Here is a 24,067-nt window from a genome sequence, read left to right as displayed (position 1 = left end):
TAATCAACATTGCTTGCACTGAACATACGCCTATTGTGACACTTTATTGGTGTGAGAAATTTCGCTACTTCCGCACTAATGCAATTCGTCAGTGGTGGTGTATACTTCCGCATAAGCAGTAGTAGTTGGTTTTGCTGCCTGTAATAACTTAAAAGCTTAGCAACTAAAGAACGCTGGATACATAAAAAGATAAAGTGCAACTGGAAAATTGCATGTAGATGCAATATTACTTTATTACATTGCAGTAAACAAGTGTTTAAACAGCGGTGAATGCGCTGCAGCATTGTTTAGTAGTGAAAATAAAAAAACATTGCCTACTTTTTGGAGCTACTAAAATTTTTTTCTGAACTTGAATCGCTGCTACATCATATGTGTACTCATTCTAGCGCATATACATATATAAGTTGAGATTTGTACAGCTAGTGCACGCAGTCATGTACACGGCAACAGGCGCCGCGCTGGCGGTATGTATTTATTTCTTTTCTTCGCTTGTGTGGCCAACCAAACGCCATTCCTTCAGAAACAGTGTTGCATGTGAAAGAATTTGTTAACTATTTTTCGCAATGAAATTTTCTTTTATTTTTAAATGCTGTAAAGCGTAGCTTAAATACATTTGAAATAAAATTTGTATAAAATCTGCTGTTAAATAATTAATTTATGCGCAGAAAATTAATCAAAAAATACACGAACCATATTTACAACCCTGAACTTTTTTTATTTCTGCTTTCTGCACCGTTGGCATTTGATCAGGTGGCAGACGTCGACTGCGCTGTCACCAGCAGGCGTTCCAATTGGAACATACCGCAGACATTTGTATTGACGCTTTCAGTTGTTTGCTTTTCGCCTTCGTTTCGTTCGCTTGAATTCGCTCGCCAGTGCGCGTCCGTATGTTATTATCGCAATTTACTTACATTTTAATATCATAATTGAACACGACAAAAAAAGCGGAATATATTAAAAATACGTGGTTTTAATGGTTTACTGTGGGTGAAGTTGCTGTTAAAGGTCGCAATCGGAAGTATAACTTCTTTGCCCCTCCCTATAAATGCGAACGCGTGTATGCATGTGCGAAAAATCAGGTTACGGGACTTCCTCCGCTTCCACTGAATTTGCGTTGCGTTGAATTTTTGTTGCTATATTTGTTTTATTGACGTTTATGTGCTCGTGCGATCGCTAAAAGTGCATTTACATACATATATTTTTTCAATCGTGGAGAAAGTGATAACGTCAGTGTAAAATCGAAAACATAAAGAAAATTCTGCTGAAATCCGCTTTAGCCATACAGTAAGTGAGTGTAAAAATATAACAGACAATCCATACTTAATTTTCGAATACAAGTTGGCACATTATAAAAATTTCTTGGAAAGTATGCTGAAAAAGCGCGCACATTAAAAAATAAGTGAGCGACTTGCCTGGTATATTGCTGAATATTTGTGAATATCGAAAAAGCAACAATTGGTTGCGTGTTTAATTGTGACAATGCATAAAGCAACGAAATGCAGATTTTAAGTTTTTTGCAATATGTATATAAATACATGAATACATGAATTGTTATATTACTATCATAATTATGTCACTGATAATGAAACTGGAGAGTGAGGTTTTTAAGTTCAGCGCTTATTTGTTGTTGTTTCGGATAAATTCCTGTACTCATGCATAGATTCTAAGCGAAGATTCAAAATTTTGAGTTAAGGCACTTACTGCATATGAATTATTCATAATAAAGCCGTTTCAATAGCATTATAATAATGCGTGGTGCTGCAAGAAAAGCAATTAATAAACACACAAATTTGCAAAGTTATTAAATGCCAATGTTGTGGGTAAAGTTTACCCAGCTGCCATCAGATTTCATCTCGCTTGCAACGTCATCAATAGTGGGTTGTATACCCACTGTTTTCAATACGTTTTCAAACCAGCAATCTTCAAAGAGCCATCTGTAAATTGCATGATCAACGGTTTTTAGAGGTCTCTTTGTTTTCAGTGGCTATTATTTTGATTTCTTTGCTTTCCAGAGATCACTGAACGCTTCATTGCCTGTGTTTCCTTTGTTAACAACGTAGACAGTCAGTGCGCTGACTATATTGTTGGTAGCCTAATGATTTGCGCAAGGTAAATGCATAAAAGCCTTTCTCTTTTACGTGAAATTTCCCTTTAAGCGACAATAAAATAAACTTTAAATATAGGAGTGCGCTACAAAAATGTGTGCTTTCATATAAACGTGCATTATTTTCATTATTTTTTTGTAAGACTTGATTTTTGCCGCACGTGGAAAGCAGCAGAGTTTGAATTCGTTATAAAGTCGCGCAAATTCGTAAACCGGTATAACAGTGTTAATGATGTGCCAGATACGAAGCAGTGCCAAAGCATCAACAACTACTTGTTGCTTCACCGCTGCCAAGTTTGGTTATTTTTTGATGTTGGTGCTTGTTTGGCTTTGTTGTGTAATTTTTAATTAATTTTCACGGTTTTGTTGATAAATGTGTGAAATTTAGAAAGGGGCATTTTTCTTTCGGGTTTTTGTTTTAAGTGATTTAAGCTTGATTAAATTTATTATTTGAAGAAAAAACATATATTTACCGTATATTATGAGTTCCAACCGCGAGATTGTTGACTCATTTAACCCCTTCAACCATTATATCGAGTATAAAGTATGAATATTATTAACGCTGTTGGCATTTTTACAATTTTATTTATTTTTTTTATTTTTTGGAAAATAACACATATACTACTCACACGGTGTGAAAATATGTATGTATATTCAATTTCATATAATAAATTGTAATTATTTTTTTAAATTTTTATTTTTAACAAATTTAGTATATTGTAGTAGTATATTGTTTTCTTATATTTTTTCTAAAGAAATGGATTTTTAATTCCATTGGGGGAATATTTTCTGGAAAAAAATATTTCTACATGCTAAGTCACTCTTAAAACTACTACTGTTAGTGTATAGTATTTATGATTTCTTGGAAGCAGCTCTTCACAATTTATTTTCATACCAAGTCTTCATTATTAATCAAATAAATGTTTACACATTGATCATACATACATACATACAGATATCCACTTTCATTTTTTCCATTAACTAACAGCATAAACCCAGACGACTGCATTCGTTGTTTGCTGACTTAAAGCCCCAACATTCGAGTTCGTTATCGTGCAGCAAGTGAAAATAATTGCAGTCAAAGCAAAATTCACTTTTCCAAAGTTTCTAAAATTTATTTATCTTAGTTTTTTTTTCATTTTTGCTTTACTACAATTACCGTTACTGCGCTCGACTGCCTTTTTTATGACGCACGGCTTCGTGTTGCACGTAAATAAATGCCCCTGCTGCTTTACGGCAATAATTTTTTAAAGGCAACACAAGGCTTCAGGTTGCATGTAAACAAATGCTGCGTTGCATTTTAATGGGCGAATATTCATAATTATTTATTTTCTGAAATATACTTACATATGTACATATATTGTATTTTGAGTTTATTTCTCTAAGTGGTCTGCGTGAATTTTTTTTTGTGGTTGTCTGGTTAGTGAAAACTGAAAGTTCTTTAATGCATGGTAATAGAGAGCACAAATTGAGAATTAAATTTTTTTGAATTATTTTAAAAAAAAAATGAATCTAAATACAATATTTAACTTACTTCTTTTCTAATCAATTAATCTATATAAAAACTCTGATTTGCCTCTTAGATGTTCTTATTCGTCTGCTTTGTCCTTTTGTGACTTGGCTTCATTCGCTCATTCGTTTCAAATTGTGCTGATTGACGTGTCTTTACCATATTGTGGTTATAATAGATTTAAGTCACTTGATTAGATATAAATTGATCATACTTCATTTGATTTGATTGGATTTCATCACAAAGAGATATCACATCACAGTCTATATGTCTGTATTTTTGTATTCTACGATTAATCTTAGCAGGAAATATGATTTAAAATCGTTAAATATGAGCAATAATAAGTGACATATTAAAATATATACATATGTATATGTACATATGTATGTATGAATGTATCATAATAATATTCACTGTAAAAATTTAAAATATTGAATTCAGCATTTGGCTTAATAGAATTCACATTCGCATAATAGTATACGATTTTTCTATCGACTTGTAATCGTTTATGTGCTTTTCATCTTCACATTTCGCTTTTGATCGATTGCATTTGGTTACGCCTCAGTTATTTATTTCATAAGCAAAATCAATTATAGCGCAATATTCAATTTGTTGATGCTGCCAACAAAACTAGGTGCTTTATAAATACATACATATAGTATATTACATCCATACATATGTACATACAACTATGTGTAATAAAAGAATTGCTCTCATTTGCTCGCCAGCCAATGAAACCTACTTACTATTTCTAATTGCCACTGGAACAAATGCGATCATTGTTGATTATTTTTGCGCCAGTTTGTTTTGTTTTCCCGTTTTTTCAAATTTCATTATTTTTCACCACTAACTAATTACTGCTTCGACAGTAATTGTTCTCTGGTTTTCATTCTTATTACGATCGCCGTTAATTGTGAGCAAAAGCCAGTAAGTGCCGACTGTCTAAACATAATACGTTTTGTTGTTGTTGTTTGACCTAGAAACTCTGGAATTTCATAGTCCGCACGAGTTCGTTCAGTTGATTGACTGATTTCCAACGACTGACTCACCAACGACAAGTATAATTTGACTCATAACACGAGTCGTTAGTGTGTATTACCTTACTGATTTCTTGATTGGGTGGGCAGCTGGTTGATTTATGCATGAAAGCTTCATGTATTTATTATTATTGTTTCCATGCGTATTTATTTTGGACTTTCAAATTTTATCAATTGACTTTTAATCTAGACTACATTCTTTGCTAATCTATGTACATAATGTACATATGTATGCAAATGAGTACATATAAAGGGGTTTTCAATAGGGACGCTACAAAGGTAAACCTATAGGGACAACAAACGACACCATATTTTTCCCGCTCTTTTGACATTTCTTTTCAGTTAGGTTTGCCATTTCATCATGGAAAGATATACGATCCAACTACGAGTTGAAATTATTAAAATTTACTACCGAAATTCGGAGTCACCTCAACTTTAAGAGCGGTACCTTTAATTTATGGTCGTCATAATCGTCCTGTCAGATCAACAATTGATCGACTAGTGGAAAAATTTGAATCCACAGGCACAGTACAAAATATGCCCGTGCCAGTGAGACAAAGAAGTGCCCGTAGCGGGAATATTGCTGCCGCTAGCGCATCAATTGAGAAAGACCCAAATCAGTCTCTCACTTCATTCTTAAGCGTTGGGCATCTCTGTGACGTCGTTGAATTTTGAAAAAGATCTTAGTCTACATTCTTACAAGATCAAATTTACGCAAGAACTGAAGCCGCTTGACCACCAGAATTGTCGTATGTTCATGAATTGGACTGAACAACAACTTGAAAATGATCCGGAATTTCATCGAAAAATCATCTGCAGCGATGAGGCTCATTTCTGGCTAAATGGCTTCGTCAAGAAGTAAAATATACGCTATTGGTCAGGCTGTAATCCACACGTACTCCATGAGTTTTCTGCCCGAATTGAACGATATAGACTTGGACAATATGTGGTGCCATCAAGACAGCGCCACAAGCCACACAGCGAGTGTCATTTACTAAAATTATCTAAGGCTCATAAGGCTTATAAAAAATATCAAGTTTTTATTGTGTCGGCGACTGCTCAAATGCTTGTTATAATATTAAAAATATCACAAATGTGCGCATGGATTGTCAATCACTTTGGATTGATCGCAAATCAGAGCTAGGAAATGAAATGAGAATACAAATTAGTGACCCCCATTTGGAGCACGCGCTTGCCATAGATATGCGATTTTACACATTTTTCACACACATATACAGAAATCACGCTCACGTATTATAAAAGATAAATGCATGAATTATAAATAATGTAAACAAAATGAGAAAGGCGAAAGGCAAAGACAATTTCAAAACGCAAATTGCATTCGGTTTGCGGTGTGTCTTTGTTGCCATATTTATACGTGGAAATATTTCTTTGCATTTTCTCTTTTTTTTTGCTTATGGCTTTAGTGTGAATATTGTGCAATTCACTCATTATTCGTTTGTATGCATTTTCACAATTTTGTTGTTGGTAAAATTCATGTTTCTTTGAATGCAATTAGCTTATGCTTTGCCAGCAGTTAATTGGATTTTATCTGCTGGGCTATGCACCTAAGGTTAAAAATAGACAATTATTTTGAGAAAACCTTCGACTATAAAAATTAAAAAAATAAAAATAATAATGAATGAAAAGACTGGAGTTGAACTAACATTCACTTTAATCAAATGGAAGTTAGTATTCTGACTTTTTGTCAAGGCAACAGACGCTTATTAACCGTTTAATACCAGGAAATTTTAGACTAACAAATTGTCCGCAATTCGCAACACCTTTTGAGGAAGTAAACAAATAATTGAGCATCAAAACCGTTTGTAAACATTAGAAAAAGGCATACTATATGCTTGTGTATTTGCCCCACATACTTTTTCAATGATACAATGAAGCACATATCTGCTAAAAAAATATATCTCTTGACCTTGAAAATAACGCGTTGCAAAAAATTTGTATGTATGTATGTATGTATATGTATGTAGAGCAAAGAAAACAAACAACAACAAAAAAGTGAAAATGCGAAAGCGGCATTAATTAAAGCATGAGTTCATTCGCTGCATGAATAGAACAGCAAGGCAGACCTCAAAGCTATATGTTTTCTCCTACCACCCTCAAGCGCATGGAAGTCCAAAATATTCTTTTATTGAAAATAAACAAACTTTGAAGTGTGTATGCAGTTAGAGAATGAAAAAATATACATACATACATATACATATATTAATAAAATATAATATATATTAATAAAAGTGAATGGCATGCACTTATTATGTACACTCAAGATCAAATTTGACCCGGACAACTTCATATAAACTGCGCGCGCAAACCGAAGCAACAATTTTTTTCTAGATTGGTACAACCTTTTTTTAAGTTCTTGTGAAGTTTGGTTTCCATAAGTCAATAAGTGCGTGTTTGGCTACTTTTTGTTTACGAAGTTTGGTGATTTTTAAAATGAAAAAAAAATAATACCTAATAATAAAAACAATCAGTTAACTTAAATGTTTTTTGTTTCCAATGGAATCATTAACCTCTGTTAATAACATAAAAAAAACAATCAGTTTACTTAATTTTTTTTTGTTTTATTTTTGTTGTAAACCTCTGTTAATAAACAGTTCCTGAAAATCATCGTTTTAGCATCAGAGAGATAGCAGAGAATCCCAACATCTCTTATGGTTAGTTTTAACACAGTTTTGTGTATAAAGTGTGTCAATGCTAGTCTCAAAAGCCCTGAATCCTTTACAAAAGGATTTTTTTCGTCGAGTAGATGTCGAAAAAAGAGATGCTTGACAACCTAGCTGGATCCTACATATGTACATCAAAAGCAACTTTACTGGTATGACTACGAATCTGGCGAATAATACTACAAATATGAGCCCAAACCGAAAAATCCAAAACTCGCTGAAGACACTGCAGGCCTTCCCAGCTGAAGTTTATAACAATGTTATAGAAAATTGGAGTTAGCGTTGGCATGTGTGTATTGGTTAAGGAGCCTGTTTTGTAGATTAGTTTAGATTTTCACTAAAATACGTGACAATGTTGTTTTAATTTTGTCCATCCGGGTCAAATTTGATCGTTATGGCATAAACTAAAATAATCGAAGTAACAGATCAATTAAAAAGCCGGACTTGACACATAGATGGAGCTAATAGAATTACATCCCAATGATTTTTAGTCAGCCCTTATCTTCAAAAGGCGTGTGTAGAAATATGACAGCTGTTGGATCAGTAGTTTATGAATTATATTGAGTGAAGCAACTTTGTTATTGTGAAAAATTGGATAAAAAGGTATTTCGCGTGTTGATCAAATATTGCTTTCTGAAATGGAAAAATACAGTTGAAGCAAAAACTTGGTTTGATGACTAGTTTCCGGACACTGTCTCAGGAATTAAGGATTGGTATGCTAAGTTAGACGTGATGTATTTGGGTATGCGCATGGAATAATTTTTATTGACTACATTGAAACAGCCATTATTACAGAGCCGTTTGAAAGACGAAATCGTAGAAAAACGGCCACATTTGTAGAAAAAGAAAGTGCTGTTTCACCAAGAAAATGCACCGTGAGACAAGTCAGTGAAAACGATGGCAGCAATTCATGAATTGGGCTTCGAATTGCTGCCGCATTCACTGTATTCTCCACATTCGGATCCCAGCGCTTATTTACTGTTCTCAAATCTCAAAGAACGCTCGCTGGGAAGAAATTTTCGTCGAATGAAGAGGTGAGTATGGAGTCATGTGTAGAAGTTCACGCAAGTAAGGAAAGTTCTCTTATCGCCATTCACTTGGAGTGCCCAGAAACTATTATTTTACATATGGCTCAAGCAGCTCACGACTTCCGGTCTTTGACGAAGTATTCTCTGGGTAGCTTACGAACAGCCGTTTGGAGGCGAGCTAAAGTGAGAAGGCGAAACCTCGCCTCCACAGGGTTCTGCGCTGGGTTTGGGACCCGCCACGTAAACAACAGTACCAATGAAAGCTAAAGTAGAAAAGGTGTTCGCTGAAACTGAGGCCTATTTTGAAACAAGTTGTAGGATCGCTATGCTCAGTGTATCACCCTTAAAGGAACTATGTTGCGCCACATGTTTCAGCAGCTTCCGTGACCTTTCGCATGCAGGGCATTTTTTTAAAAGCTCCGATAACATTCACTTTGTAAGGGTGTGTTATCCAAAACTTGTTATCTGCCAGCGGCGATCTTGTGCATATACAATGTACTATCTTCATCCGCTTTGCCATTTATTTCCTCTCAACTGCATGCATTTTATTTGCATATATTTTCTTCTGTACGTCTTATTTGCGTTTGCTTCACTTCATTTTGCCCGATTCTCAAATAATCGTGTATTTTTATGTGTGTATAAGGGTATATATAGCGTACCTTTGCTTTGTACGATCATGCTGCCACGATCATTGTGCCAATTTTTCGCTCTTCTGTTTTTCAAATTTTCCCTCCCATCTGTCTTTGCATTGTCATTCGGCCGCTTATTGCTTGCTACCGTTTGCGAATTTCGTGGGTTTCTATGTATGTATGTATGTATGTACGTGTGTACGTGTGTATGTATGTGTGCAGGTACTTAAGCAATCGGATTTTATGGCAAACGCTTTTGCAAATTATTTGCAATCTCCTACATTCCATTTGCATTGGCGTATATTTACCAACCATATAAAGCGATAGCAGCGACAGCAAAAAAGAAAATAATAATTATAAATAAAAATAACAAAACAAAAAATATTGCACTACCTTCATTTAATCGGGCACGTAACGCCTTCATGCGACTATCTTGTCGATTGTGCAAAGCAGAAAACGTGGAGTGGAGGAGGGGCGCGCAAGGTGCCGCGAATATTCACGCGTTCGGCACGATTTGCGTAAGCGCGACAAGTGCGGTTCATGGCTCTATAACACATCAGCTAATTATTTTATATTTACACCGTGCATAATTCCAACTTACACTTGTGGGGCCCAGCGCTCGTCGGCGTTTTTGGTCTCATTAACGTCACCTTAGCCACGTCATGCATTAGCGGTTTATTTGAAAAATTTAAATATAAATAAAAAAACGCATTAACGCACTTTCCATTGTGAGAATAGCATGACTAAGCGCTGCGACTAAATAAGGGCCAAGCCCATTGCGCATACATATGTACTTACGCCCTGTTTCAGCAGCGTCAATAATTGGGCGATGGCACTGCTGTTGTGGTTTTTGCTCATTTCACAAGAAATTTAATTATGAGTTTTGTTCTTTATACTATTTTTTCAGGCGCTGTCAGCGCAAAATTTCCTTTCCTATATGTATTCTCATCCTTCCAAACAGCCTTAGATTGCGAAAGTACCGCCTCTTGGCGCCAATTCCTTTACCGTAAAACCAGCTGTCGTGTGAATTGCTCATATCTTATCCGTATTGCTCCTGACCAGCGGTTGTTATGCCACTTTTCCGCCTTCAAATTCAAATCAATTTTATAATATTTTGTTTCTGTTTTTTTCTCCATTCCTTTTCTTCGCATATTTGTAGCCATTAAGTGGCATTACTCGTTTTGCGAATTTGGCTATTTCTAATCGTCAAGGCTGTTGAAAAGTGACGTATGCTCGTACTATTATGGACATTTGCGCCTATGTATGTATGTACATATATACTATTCACACACACACACACTTATCAATGTGTAAACACTTTTTATAATCAATACCGCTTATCTCATGTGATTGGTGTAGGATTCACCTTACTCTTCACTCTATCTGGTATTCAATTATAATATATTTATATGAGCATAGTATAACTGTTTTCTTTGATTATATGCTTTTTACAATCTTTAATCACCTTTTAATCTAAACATTGCAACTGTATAATGCATTTCCGGACATTTAGACGGACATTGTTAAGCAGATAAAATGCATTCCAGCTTTGTGCATCCATATGTACGTTTGTACATACATATGTCTTTTTGTTTTGTAAGTAATTTTTTATTATTTATAAAGTGTGATTCCTTGCGAGGTTCCCAACTTTTTTAAAGAAAAAACACTTAAACTTCAAATTGCTTGAGGAATGTTTATTATCATCCGAAAGAACATACTTTCGTATTTATTTTTTGAAGATTATCTCTCTCAAATGTTGACCGCAGCTTCGTCTCAGATGGTCCATTCATTGAGCCCAATTTTCGATGACTCGTTCGATTATTTCGACTGGTAATTGGCGAATGACACGCCTGATGTTTTGCTCCAAGGCCTGTACCGAAGCGGCATTATTCATGTAGACTTCCGACTTTACATATCCCCACAGGAAAAAGTCTAACGATGTAATATCACACGATCTTGGGGGCCAATCGAGCGGCCCAAAACGTGAAATTTTCTGCTCACCGATGTGTTGTCTTAATAAGTCCATTGATTGATGCGATGTGTGGGAACTGGCGCCGTCTTGTTGAAACTAAATGTCGCCGAGCTCATGACCTTCAATTTCAGGCATCAAATAGTCGGTGATCATGACGCGATAACGGTCGCCACTGACGGATACTTTCTCACCGGTATCATTTTTGAATTTCTCAAGGTTGCTCTTCGTGTCAAATGCGGATATTTTGCTTGTTTACATACCCATTGAGCCAAAAATAGGCCTCATCGCGGAACAGAATTTGACTCGAAAACTTCGGATCTTCTTGGAACTTTTCAAGTGCCGATGGAGCGAAGCGATGTGGCTTGGGGAAGATCGAGCGGCCTCAACTCTTGCAAAAGCTGTATTTTGTAGGCTTTCAATTTAAGATCTTGACGTAAAATGCGTCTGCGAACGGCGCCGAATCGACTCTCCACGGTTACTGCTATATTTTCTTCACTGCCTGCTAGACGTAGTCTATTCGGTCGAGTATTATCCAATAATGAATGATGGGGTTCAATATGGGTGATTATGTGCACCATAAGTTGAGCGAAGCATTCTTTACAGACTGTGAATTTCCGTAATAAAGTTTAACGATAATTTACTTTCATAATCGTCGATTCATTTTGAAAAGTTTTGGATTTCCTTGATCCGTAGCCGATCTCTAGCAAGACCTCCGAAAAACGGGATCTAGCCGTGAACCAGATTTTTCTGCTTAAAATTAATCGAATTCAAAAACCAAAAAAAAAAAAATATTGTAGATGAATACATAATCGCGGCATCCCAAGAAAACTCGTTTTATGCGAAAAAATTACACTTCAGAGAGTGACTTGAAAAGTCAAAATTATTTTCAAAAACTTTATTCCTCCAATACAATAAAAAGTTTAAAAAATATGCTCACCTCCTAAACTATTTGCTTCTTATATTCGGAGATTATTATCACACATTCCATAAGGGTTTTATGACTTAGTATACCATATTGGAGCTTTTTATATACAACAACGGACCGGCGTTCTAAGTTGTCCAAGTGAAATCCTACTTAGGATCACCTCACGCATTCGATATACATATATGAAAATAATAATATCGATTTTATGACATTCACAAGTAATTATACCGACTTATGTAGGTCTAACTAACTATTAGTCTAATCTGCTTCAATTAAATTCCATTTTTCAATATTTTTTATGTAAAAAACACGTCGATATACTTTTTGTTTAATGAGGCGAGTTTGGAGTCATAATTCTACTATTTACCTTACCTACCTTATAGATACCCGAGCATGGCATCCGTTTTTGTAGAATAGTCCCAAGACATCTTTCTCCTCTTCATTTCCAAAAATAACTTGGAAATACCATAATTGCGTTTGCATGTGTATTGATTTTTAATTTGAAAGGTTAAAATAAGAAAATCGATACATACGCGTGGAGACAACCAAACCGTTACTAATTACATCGATTATTTGAGCATTGCATTTTTTTCTTTAAATTTATGACTGCAAACTAATCGAAATTGTCCGATTGTTAAAAGATAACACTTCTTGCATATACATATTATTGGATTGCAATGTGTCAGGTGGAACACAGCTTTTCCACATTGGTGGGGGTTCGAGGTCGACCTAAAGCCTCTGCTGTGCAGTGGGTCCGGCACACGGCCGCAGTGCGATTCCACACAGAACTGAATTTTCAATTTTGCCTTTAGATTTAAACCGCAACCACCACGAATCTCCCTAAAGGCCAAACCTAATAAGCAGATTGAAGCGAACACCAAGGGCTTACTGCTCTCTTTGGTACCAGATTGAAGTCTCCGGTCAGACCGTGTAGTTTTTGCTACTACCAGTTGAGCACCCATCAAACTGGTGACATTTGTCGCTTGAACTTAAAATTTCTTTTTATTGGTAGGAATCTCATTCAAAGTCTATAATATCAATTCAAACTGAGTATTATAGCACTATTTCTGACAAGACTATGCTGATATTTCGAGGCAAGTCAAGGATGACTTGGATCATGGAGTCGCCAAACCGAACTCTGATGGCTCCTTCTCTGTCCACATACCAGCGGGGAAGTTGTGAATAAGAAGAAACCATTGGTGGAGAGGGGTTGTGAGCTTCTTTACAGATGGGTTAAAGCTTGTGGGGAAGGTTTATGGCGGAGTTTACTGTCAGGAGCTCTCTATCAACTCCAACTTCAGACTTCCTCACTATTTCAGTGTTTTTCAAGCAGAGGTTGTTGCCATTGAGGTAACGGTAATTTTACTGCTCCGGAGTGCAACTTTCCAAACACAACACACTAATGATGCCGCAGCCACCGTATTACCCAGATCTGGCCCCCTGTGACTATTTCTTGTTCCCTAAACTGAAGAGGCCCATGAAAGGACGACGGTACGCTTCTCTTGGAGAGATAAAGACGGCATCGAAGGAGGTGCTGAAGAATATAAAAAAATGATCTTTTGAAGTGCTTCGAAGATTGGAAAAACCGTTGGCACAAGTGTATAATATCTCATGGGGATTACTTTGAAGAGGACAAAATAGATATTCATGAATAAATAAATAATTTTTGAAAAAACACAAAATTCGCGATACTTTTTGAACACACCTCGTACATATGTACATATGTATATGTATTCATATGTATGCCATATCTCTTGTAATAAGCAAATTTCATCAAACGAAATCGCCATTATTATTAATCAAAAGTATACTTTCGCATTCATTAAGAAAATATTTTTTTTTATTCCTTTCAGCAGTTCTCGGCAGCGTCCACCAGCGATTTTGAACTTATTGTGACTGAAAAACAAGAAACTCCAATATGTCCGCAGCAGTCGCATCGGCACCGACAACAGCAACAACGACAACAGCAACCAAACCTGTAAACAAGGCGACAACGTCAAAAACCAATAATAATAATAACAACAACAATAATAATAATACAATTAAAACAACAACAAAAGTTGCAAGTTCTAGCGGCGATACGACGAGCAAAGCAAACAAAAACGTTGCAGCAAACAAAAGCAACACAACAAACGCCAACAATGATGACAACAATAACAATGGCAAGCAACAACGCCTAAAATACATAGCGAATGTAGTGCGCGCCTTAGTGACATCACGCAAACCGCCGTGCAAACTACGCGAGGTACTCAACGAGTATCCAGAAATCGAAGGTGAACCATTGAATTTTCGCAAACTCGGCTATACATCAGCTAAAGATCTGCTGAAGGCGACAGGCGAATTTAGTTTTATGCAATATGGTGAAGAGGTGAGTGCGAGTTTTCTAAGTTTTCTTTTAAGTTTCTTAAGTGCATAAATATACATACATACATACATATGTATATGAGTGCGTATTCGGGTGTGGAAAACTTTTTTATTTGACAACTTATCTTCACGAAATTTGACACGAATTGTTCTGCAAGGCAGTGGCACAATCTCCGAAGAAATTGTTCAGATCGGACTAGTTTAACGTATAGCTGTTATACAAATTGACTGAAAAAATGAAGTCCTTGTATGGAAAACTTTTTTATTTTACAAGTTATCTTCACGAAAATTGCCTAGAACAATTCTTCAAGGAAGTGGCACAAACTCCGAAGAAATTGTTCAGATCGATCTATTATAGCATATAGCTGTCATACAAACTGGACGCTCAAACTCAAATTCTTGTATGGAAAACTTGTGTATTTAGCAAGATAGCTTTACGAAATTTGACAAGGACTATTCTCCAAGGTAGTAGCACATTCTCCGAAGAAATTGTTCAGATAGGACTACTATGGCATATAGTTGCCATACAAATTGACTGATAAAAATGAAGTCCTTGTATGGAAATCTTTTTTATTTGACAAGTTATCTTCACAAAATTTGACACGAACTGTTCTCTAAAGAAGTGGTACAAACTCCGAAGAAATTGTTCAGATCGAACCACTATAGCATATAGCTGTCATACAAACTGAAGGCTCAAACACAAGTTCTTGTATGTAAACTTTTTTATTTGTGATTTGTATTATAGCTTCGGTGCAGCCGAAATTAGTTTTTAGTTTTTATTTTTAATTTTTATTGCTTACCATTTAACTATGCACATGCTTTATCACCCTGTATTATGTGCATTGTTCTCATTCAAGTAGCCGAAATTTAGGACTCATTTGTCTCATTCACTTTTTTTGTATCGTGCTTGTCTGAATTTGGCCTCACACTTTGTGACAGTGCATGTCGAAGACGTAGCCAGTGTGTCTGCGTCGGTTTCTTCGAAAGTTTTCTAAAAATATACAGTTCTAGTGCAACGAACTTTAACCCCCAAAAAATACAGCAAAGTTGTGAGTTTTTGCTTTTTAAATTGAAAATTGAAGGGCTTACAGGTCTAAAGCGGAACTATCATAAAAATATACAATTCACAGCCCATCTGCAAAACTATATGCTGCGCTTTCGATAAACAAAAGTGTTGAAAAGTGAGGCTAGAATAAAAAATATCACATGCAAATCAAAGCATCTGCGTGTGTGCATCAATACATGTGTATATACAAGTTTGTAAAGTTCAAAATCGTTGTAAATTATGCATTGAATTGAATCAAGAGCGCGTTATTACTTAACTTGTAGCAAATGTAGCGCTCTTTGCACTCCAGCATCTACTCTGGCGCTGCTCTCGATCACTTTCGATGATCACATTTGCGCAGCGCTCTGAGTAGTATCTCTGAGTTTCCACAAAAATAGTTTCACCTCACCCTTATATGTTCACTTATTCTAATTGCACACATGCTTATTTGTATCTGACGTGCTCACTTATGCTCTCTCCCTTATTGCCGCAGACATACATAGATGCCGTGCCTAGCCAGAAGTCGGCGCACATCTCGTCTATGGTGAGACAGCAAAAGTCTAGCAAATCAACACGCATCACAGCCGCACCACAAGTGAGACAACCGAAACGCTCCGATCAGAGTTGGAACAAGAGCAGCTATTCGTCAAACGTCTTCCAGCGTTTGCCGGCGACGGGTCAGCAGCAGCAGCAGCAACAACAGCAGCGTTGGCGTAGTAATGTGAACACCAACGCAGCAGGGGCTGGTGATCGCAACAACAACAATAGTCAACAGCAAAACAATAACAATCGCAACAGCAGTGCGAGTGGGCAGCAGCAACAACAACAACATAAAGATAAATCGCAACAACAAAAACCAACACAGCCACAAGCAAAGACACAGACGCAACAGCAAAAGGCAACAAAACCACCACAACAACAACAACAAGCACAGAAATCTCAACAGCAACAAGCGCCTTTGCAGCGTCAAAAGTCGCTCGGCGCAACGACGACGAGTAAGAGCGCAGGCGTTGGCGAGAAGAAAGATCTACGCGAAATGTTGAACGCAAAGGCCGCACAACAGCAGCAATCGAATGGTGGTGGTGGTGTTGGGGCCGCCAACAATGGCAACAAGGCGGCTGGCGAGACTGATTTACGCGAACGTTTGAATGCCAAGCGCCAACAACAGCAACAACAGCAACAGCAGCAACAACAACAAAAACAGCAGCCAGCTGCTGAACAGCAAAAATCAACGCCGCGTCCCATTCTAGGGCAGAACAACAATTCGGCAATCGCAATTGCTTCGACATTGATATTGGCGCAGCGTGAGCAAAAAATGCAGGAGCAGCATCAGCAACAGCGCGCCCAGCTATTGGCCGCGCAACACTTACGACAGCAGCAGCAGCAGCAACAACAACAACAACAGCAGCTGATACAGCAAAATCTGCTGCAGCAACAACAATTGCAGAAGCAGGCACAGCAACAGCTGCAAGCGCAACAACAGCAACAGCAAACGCAGACGCGTCAAGTAATGGCTGCCGGCGTTGCCAAACCGGGCGTTGGCATCGGTTCGGTGCAGGATCGCTTACGTATACGCATCAGTAATAATAATAATCAGAACGGTAACGGTTTTGGCGCGTCCACAAATGGCAGCAGCACACCTGAAACGTCACCGGCGCTATCCTCCACAGGTTCTGACAAACTGGTGACGGCGACGAACTCATTTGTCGCCTCGGCGGCTATGCAGCAGCTGCAGCTGCAACAGCAGCCACAATTCCATAAACAGCGCTACATCGTCAAACAGCAGCAGATGCAACAACAACAACAACAACAGCAGCAGCAGTTTGGCGAGGCCAACGGTCAGGTAAGTGTCAGCACACGCTTAAATACATTTGCAACGTGGTCACGCTCACGCTCACTCTCTTTTCAGCACGTCATACCGCCACGCGTTTTCCAATTCAACCCCAAACTCGACCCGATCACATCGCTAACGCAATACTGTGTGGTGCGTCGTTATGCGCCGCCAGCATTCAGCGCTATACGCTCGAAATTTACACGTCTCTATCAGTGTCGTGTCAATGTGAATGGCACCATCTTCTCCACATACCCCAACGAATATTTACACGAGCATGTCGCTCAAATCTCATGCGCCCAAAAGGCTATTGAACAATTGAAGCTGCAAGAGTCGCGACGTCCGTTACCCCTATTCTCGGATGGCGATACCGATCTTATTGACAAACTCTACAATGAATTGCAACAACATCCACATGGTATATTCGCCAAAAACATACCGGAGATATTCGAGGAAGCGTACAAACAGTCATTGCCGGAACACTGGTGGACGTTGGTGCAGACGTCACCGAAATTCACCACCGAATCGGCGACCAATAATGCTGTGATTGTCTTTGCCAACGAGGAAGCGGATAAGGAAAAGGGTAAGAAATTAAGTGCATAGCAACTGTTTCGATACCAGAAAATATGGCTACATTTAAAAGAAAAAGTCGAGTTTGTGATTTCACTCACTTGACAGCTGTGTTCAAACTTGGCACTGTGCTAAATTGTTTGTAAAATTGTTATTTCGCGATTTGCCACGAAATTTGTAATATCTAGAAGGAAACTTCGGATACCCTATAAAGTATTTATGTAAGGATATAAATGATTAGCGTGACAAGCAGAGTTGATTTAGCCAAACCGTCCGTATACATTCTAACTATACTCTCAGTATTTGAGTTATCGATCTGAAATATTGCACATGTCATTTTACCACCTAAGGTGGTGCTGTTCTATTATCGGATTCGATATCGGACCACTATACCACAGCCATACAAACTCAACGTTCGGAATCAAGTGCTTGTATGGAAAACTTTTTCATTTTGCGAGCTATCTTCACGAAATTCGGCATGCATTATTGTCTAAAGCAACGCTACAATCTACGCATATATTGCTTAGATCGGAGCACTATAGCATATACCTGCCATACAAACTGGCCGTTTAAAATGTAGTCTTTGTAGGAAAAACTTTTTTATTTAACGAGATTTTTACATGAAATTTGGCAAGGAGTATTGTTTGTGGCAATGTTACAATCTCCGAACAATTTGTTCAGATCGGATCACTATAGCATATTGCTGTCATACAAACTGAACGTTCGGAATCAAGTGCTTGTATGGAAAACTTTTCCATTTTACAAGCTATCTTCACGAAATTCGGCATGTATTAATATCTAAGGTAACGCTACAATCTCCGCATATATTGCTTAGATCGGATCATTATAGCATATATCTGCCATACAAACTGACCGTTTAAAATTAAGTCTTTGTATGAAAAACTTTTTTATTTTATAAGAAATCTTCACGAAATTCTGCATGTATTATTGTCTAAAGCAACGCTACAATCTACGCATATATTGCTTAGATCGGATCACTATAGCATATAACTGCCATATAAACTAACCGATCAAAATCGAGAGAAATGTCTTTTTATAGCGTATTAGGCTATTAAAAATGGAGCTGTGTAGGGTATTATAGTTGCGGTGTAGCCGAAGTTAATGTTTTTCCTTTTTTTACGTTCTTTTTCTCGTCTTTTTTAAATTTTTTTCTCACCACTAACCTAATTAAACACTTATTTACATATTTTTGTTATCTACTTATGTAGCTGGCAGCAGCGGTGCAATCATACAAATGGATGGCATTGCTCTACCGTGGAAACAAAAATATTGGCAGTTGTACATCACATATTGCGCCTCAACAATTGATGTGTGGGCACGCCTCTTCGGCAAGGAGTACAGCGAACGCTTTGATAGCGTTATGAGCGAAATCGATACGCATATGTCAACGCAAAAGACGCGTCCATTATCGCTGGCATGCAAAAATATCTATTTGGTGTGCATCAATGACTGCTGGCATCGTGTGCGCGTCGAAGAACTGGACAAACCGAATGCAACGGCGCGTTGCTTCTTCATCGACTACGGCGATAGTGATTGGGTGGCTGTGAGTGAATTATATATATGTGAGGCACAATTCTTGCGTTTGCCCGCGCAAGCTGTGCCCTTGTCGCTGTTCGGTTTGGAGGATTTCGCTGGCAATCCGAATGCGCGACGGCACTTGGATGCGATGCTGTCAAGCAAATCCGTGGTGAGTGAGATTTTGACAAAGGAGAGCGACTTCTACAATACGGAATCGAGCGCTTGTGGTAAAATACAAGTGGTATTGTATGATACCTCAACCGAAGAGGATGTGAATCTGAATCCATTGCTGTTGAGCAAGATTTGTGATGATACACCGCCGCCGGAAATAAAACACAAAGGCGCCACCAATGTGCTGGTCTCACATATAAGCGATGAGGGTGATCTATATTTGCAGATACTCAACACTGACTTCAAATATGTACAGGTGTGTATTTAAGCAAACAAATAACCGCTATCGTGTGCTTATGCTTACATATATGATTTGTTTTCAGAAACTAATCCAACAACTCATCGAATCGAAATTCAAACGCGATCAACACAAGATCACTGCTACCGATCTGAAACGTTCCAATCTCTTCTTAATATGTGACGACAGCAATGACGGCGAGACACAGTGGTATCGTGGCGCACTCGCCGACATGCCGAGCTATCGCGTCGAGGATGAAGAATTCGATATATTATATGTGGACTATGGCATAACACGTCGCACGCACATTTCGAACATTTTCCGTTTGGAGTCGCTGAGTACAGCGTTGAGCAAATTCCCAAGACAAGCGATACGCGCACGTCTGCACAACATACCGCCAATCAACAAGAGCATTGTTGGGCGCATGCGCGCATTACTGCCAGCCAATTGCGCCGCTTTTGTGAGTATAATTTCATTTTGCGATTTTTTCCCAAATTCCTTCGCACAAATTAAGTTGATTTTTGCATCATTTAGGTGAAAATGAATAAACCCGGCAAATTGCCATATGTCACCATCTATCGTCGTCATGAAAGCTCTGATATGCTGTGCAATATAAACGAGGATATACGCATGGAAGCCGAATTGGAATGGTGCGTTGGCTAAAATGTTTTGCAAAAGCTATTTAATGCATTTTTCTGTTACATTTCAGTTCTACGGCTTCGAATGGCGAGGACGATGATGCGCCCATCAATGGCAAACACTTTGGTCTGGCTAAAAATGGCAGTGCTGGTAGCTTAAATTCGCCAACGACACAACAAACATTTGTGGAAATGACGCGTGGTCTAACACTCACTTCTTCAGTGCCAAATTCACCACAAAAAGTGGCTGAGCTGCCAAAACTACAAAATTACACTGCTATTCCAAGTGATCCAAATGATTTTCTGGAAGTGCGTGTCACTATGTCAGCGAATCCTTCCAATTTTACGGTGCGTTCGGTGGCTCAGAATTAGTGAAAAAAATATTAATTTTTCAACTTGCTTTAGATTCAACCCTACAAAGACTATCCCCGCCTTCGTGATCTCATGAAGGAGCTGCAGGAGTACTGTGAAAATAATGATGAATTCATACCGGCTGATATGGTGGAAATAGGACAGGCCTATGCGGCCAAAAATCCGGATGGTTTCTATCATCGGTAAGCAACCATATTTCAGTTAGCGCGCAATTTGAAACAAATCACTGAAATTTTTCGAAAAAAATTATGTTTTAATGTGTGAGTTTGTCTTTAATACATTATTTTCTTTCCTTTACAATACAGTGTAGTTGTAGTGAATACCTATAATGGTGATATGATACACGTTTGTTTCTGTGATTTCGGTGATATCGCAATTTTGCGCAGCGACCAATTGAAAATATTACCGGCGAAGTACCGTCAATTACCGAAAATGTCGATACAAGCTAAATTGCATGGTGAGTTGGACATTTTTTAATTTTCACTAAATTGTTTTTAAATATTTTTTATTAACATTTCATTTTAAATATTTTTTTTTAACAATAATATAGTTTAATAATTTTTCTTTTCTTTTTATAATTATTTTTTTAAATATTTTTTAAAATGTTTTTTGTTAACATTTCATTTTAAATATTTTTTTCTTTTTTTTTGAAAAAATAATACTTTAATATTAAACATTTTTATTTAATTTTTTTTGTAATAATTATCGTTTTTATTATTATTTTTTCGTTTATTAATTTTTAACAATTTCTTTCCCATCAATTAATTTTCAATGAGTTTTTTTTATATATTAATTCTAAATTTTCAATATTTTTTTATATAGTTATTTTAAAATATTGTTTTAGAACAATTAATCTTAATAATTTTTTTCAACTTTTTGTGTTTTTAGTTTTTCTTATAATAATATTCTATATTTTTTTTATAATAATATTTTAATTTTTTTTGTTGAACTTTTTGTTTTTTTTAATAATTGTACTTTTTTAATTTTTTTTCCACAATTGATCTTCAATAAATTTTTTTAATAATAACACTTTAAATTTTTTTTTTTAATTTGAAATTTTTTTTATATCTTTTTACAACAAAACATTCATATTTTTTAATTTTTTTTATAATAATACTTTAATATTTTTTAAATTTTGTTATTATATTTTACAATAAAATATACATAGTTTTTAAATTTTTTTATAATAATCCTTAAATTTTTCTTAATTTTTTATGTTTTCTAATAATTATACTTTTTTAATATTTTTCAACAATTAATCTTTAATAATTTTTTTAATAATAACACTTTTGTATTTTTTTAACTTTTTTTATAATAACACTTTAATATTTTTTAAATTTTTTTTATTTATATACTTCTTTTTAATTTTTTTCCCAACAATTAATAATCAATAAGTTTTTTTTAATATTAATCCTTAATATTTAATAATTTTTAACAATTAATCTTCAATAATTTTTTCCAACATTTTTTTTAATATGTTTTTAAATTTTTATATATTTTTCAATAATTATAGCGTTTTTAATTTGTTTTCCAATTATTATTTTTTATTAATTTAATCTTTTTGAAATAATAATATGTTTTATTAAATTTTTTTTTCTTTATTTTATTTTTTTAATTATTAGTCTTTTTTTTAAGTATTTTTTAATATTTGTTATTTAATTTTTTTTGTGTAATAGGTTTTTTTGAAATATTTTTTTAAATAATTTGTTTGTAATATTTTTAATAACTTTTTGTTTTAAATAACTTCTATTTTTTTAAATAATTTCTTTTTCTTTAAATATTTTTTTTTTAATTTTTTTAAATACTTCTTTTTAATAATTTTTTTTACAAATTTTCTTCAATATTTTTTAATATTTTATTTTTTTTAATACTTTTTTATTTTTTTTTAATATTTTGTTTTTTTTTTAATACTTTTTTTTTTATATTTTTATTTTTTTATATTTTTATTTTTTTAGTTTTTGTTTTATATTTTTAAAAAATTTTTTATAATGTTTTGTTTTTAATATTTTTTTTTTATTTTCATTACTATTTTTTTTATTATTTTTTTTTATTATTATTTTTTTTTATTTTTTTTTATTTTTTAGTATTTTTTTAGTATTTTTTTTTTATTATTATTTTTTTAATTATTTTTTTAAATTATTTTTTTTTTTAATAATTTCTATTAAACCTGTTTTTTATCATAGGCATAACGGCCACGCATGGCGACTGGAGTCTGGAAGATTGTCTACGCTTCCGTCAGCTAACAGTCGGCCAAAAGTTCGTAGCATCCATAAAACGTATTACATATGATAAGTTGGGCGCACCTGACACACCAATACTCGACTTGGAATTGATTGATGTGACCACAGATGAAGACGTCTATATACATGAAATTTTGTTGCAGGAGCAACGTGCTATTGCCAACGACAAAGCAGCGTCTAACTAAACATGTCACTGGACACTCAAATCAACTCAAGAGAAAAACGAAAAGAGAGAGTTCATATTTCTTAAATATAACGTAGTTTTTAGTGTAGGTTAGTGCAGAGTTTCTTTTCTTTTGAAGGCAAGCGTTGAAGCAATTTATTTAGGCTTTTTGTACTATCATAAATGTTTGAAACATTTTATCCAAATTATCTTATTATGCAAAAATTACGTTAATTTGTTACTAAAACGAAGTAGTGGCAGTCGTTAAAATGAAGGCAGGATACGTGATTAGTGGAAAAAATATTATTGGCGTTGCTAATAATTCAAACTAACGTGTAATCATATGCATGATGCGCTTCGTTTCATGTGTCTTTATTTTTTGACCATTTTCCATTGCGTTGCAGCATTTCTTTTTCTTCTTTTAATCGTTAAATTTGATCACTTGAACTCATTTGAAAAAGCATCAAACTCACGTTTATATTCATTAGAGCGCGAAAATCACATTCCGTGCATTATTTTTCACTCACGATTCTCACAACGCGTTGACATTTTCGCAAAGCTTAGCGTTTTAGTCGTTTGCACTTCTCAAGCATTGTATGAAAGTTACTAACAGAATTATATATTTTGTTATTTTATAAATTGAATTGATATTATTACTAAACGACAGGTTAACTCTTCGGCATATATGCGTGATTTTTGTAAGCATATGAAGATGGATCACTTGGTAAAAATACTTATTATATAACATTATTATTTTCCTTTTTATTTTAAATGTTTAAAACGAAATGTAGTTATATAAGTTATTTATGCTATTTTGTGTAATATTCGTATTACTGCAAGTTGAAAAATGAAATGGTTAAAATGTGTAAAAAACGAGTAATTTATAAAAAAGTTTTTAACATTTTAGAAATGAGAGCGTAGTTGGCGCAAAAAAAAAGAGTTGTTTATACCAACTTCCCTTCCCCTACTATTGCCAAAATAATACTATGAAATTGCGATTTAGTAAA

The 24,067-nt window shown here is 35.5% G+C and overlaps 1 protein-coding gene across 3 annotated transcripts; it reads left to right on the top strand.

Moving 5' to 3' along the window:
* The first annotated feature begins 836 nt into the window (after window positions 1-836).
* LOC120771001 lies at window positions 837-24,067 on the top strand. Of its 3 annotated transcripts, none has more exons than XM_040098760.1 (11): window positions 837-1,284; window positions 13,746-14,257; window positions 15,792-17,141; window positions 17,208-17,712; window positions 18,929-19,665; window positions 19,733-20,107; window positions 20,182-20,297; window positions 20,357-20,633; window positions 20,691-20,839; window positions 20,963-21,114; window positions 22,841-24,067. In XM_040098760.1, the coding sequence occupies exons 2-11, from the start codon at window positions 13,808-13,810 to the stop codon at window positions 23,080-23,082; spliced, it is 4,353 nt and encodes a 1,450-aa protein (XP_039954694.1). In that variant the 5' UTR covers window positions 837-1,284; window positions 13,746-13,807; the 3' UTR covers window positions 23,083-24,067. The 3 variants fall into 3 exon arrangements, with proteins under 3 accessions (XP_039954694.1, XP_039954692.1, XP_039954693.1); XM_040098758.1 differs by having other exon boundaries at window positions 13,743-14,257; XM_040098759.1 differs by having other exon boundaries at window positions 837-1,288; window positions 13,743-14,257.

The sequence above is a fragment of the Bactrocera tryoni genome, chromosome 3, assembly GCF_016617805.1.
Source record: "Bactrocera tryoni isolate S06 chromosome 3, CSIRO_BtryS06_freeze2, whole genome shotgun sequence".
Classification (NCBI taxonomy): Eukaryota; Metazoa; Arthropoda; class Insecta; order Diptera; family Tephritidae; genus Bactrocera; species Bactrocera tryoni.
Note: the sequence above shows the minus strand (reverse complement) of the source record. Positions and strands in the feature narration are given on the sequence as shown.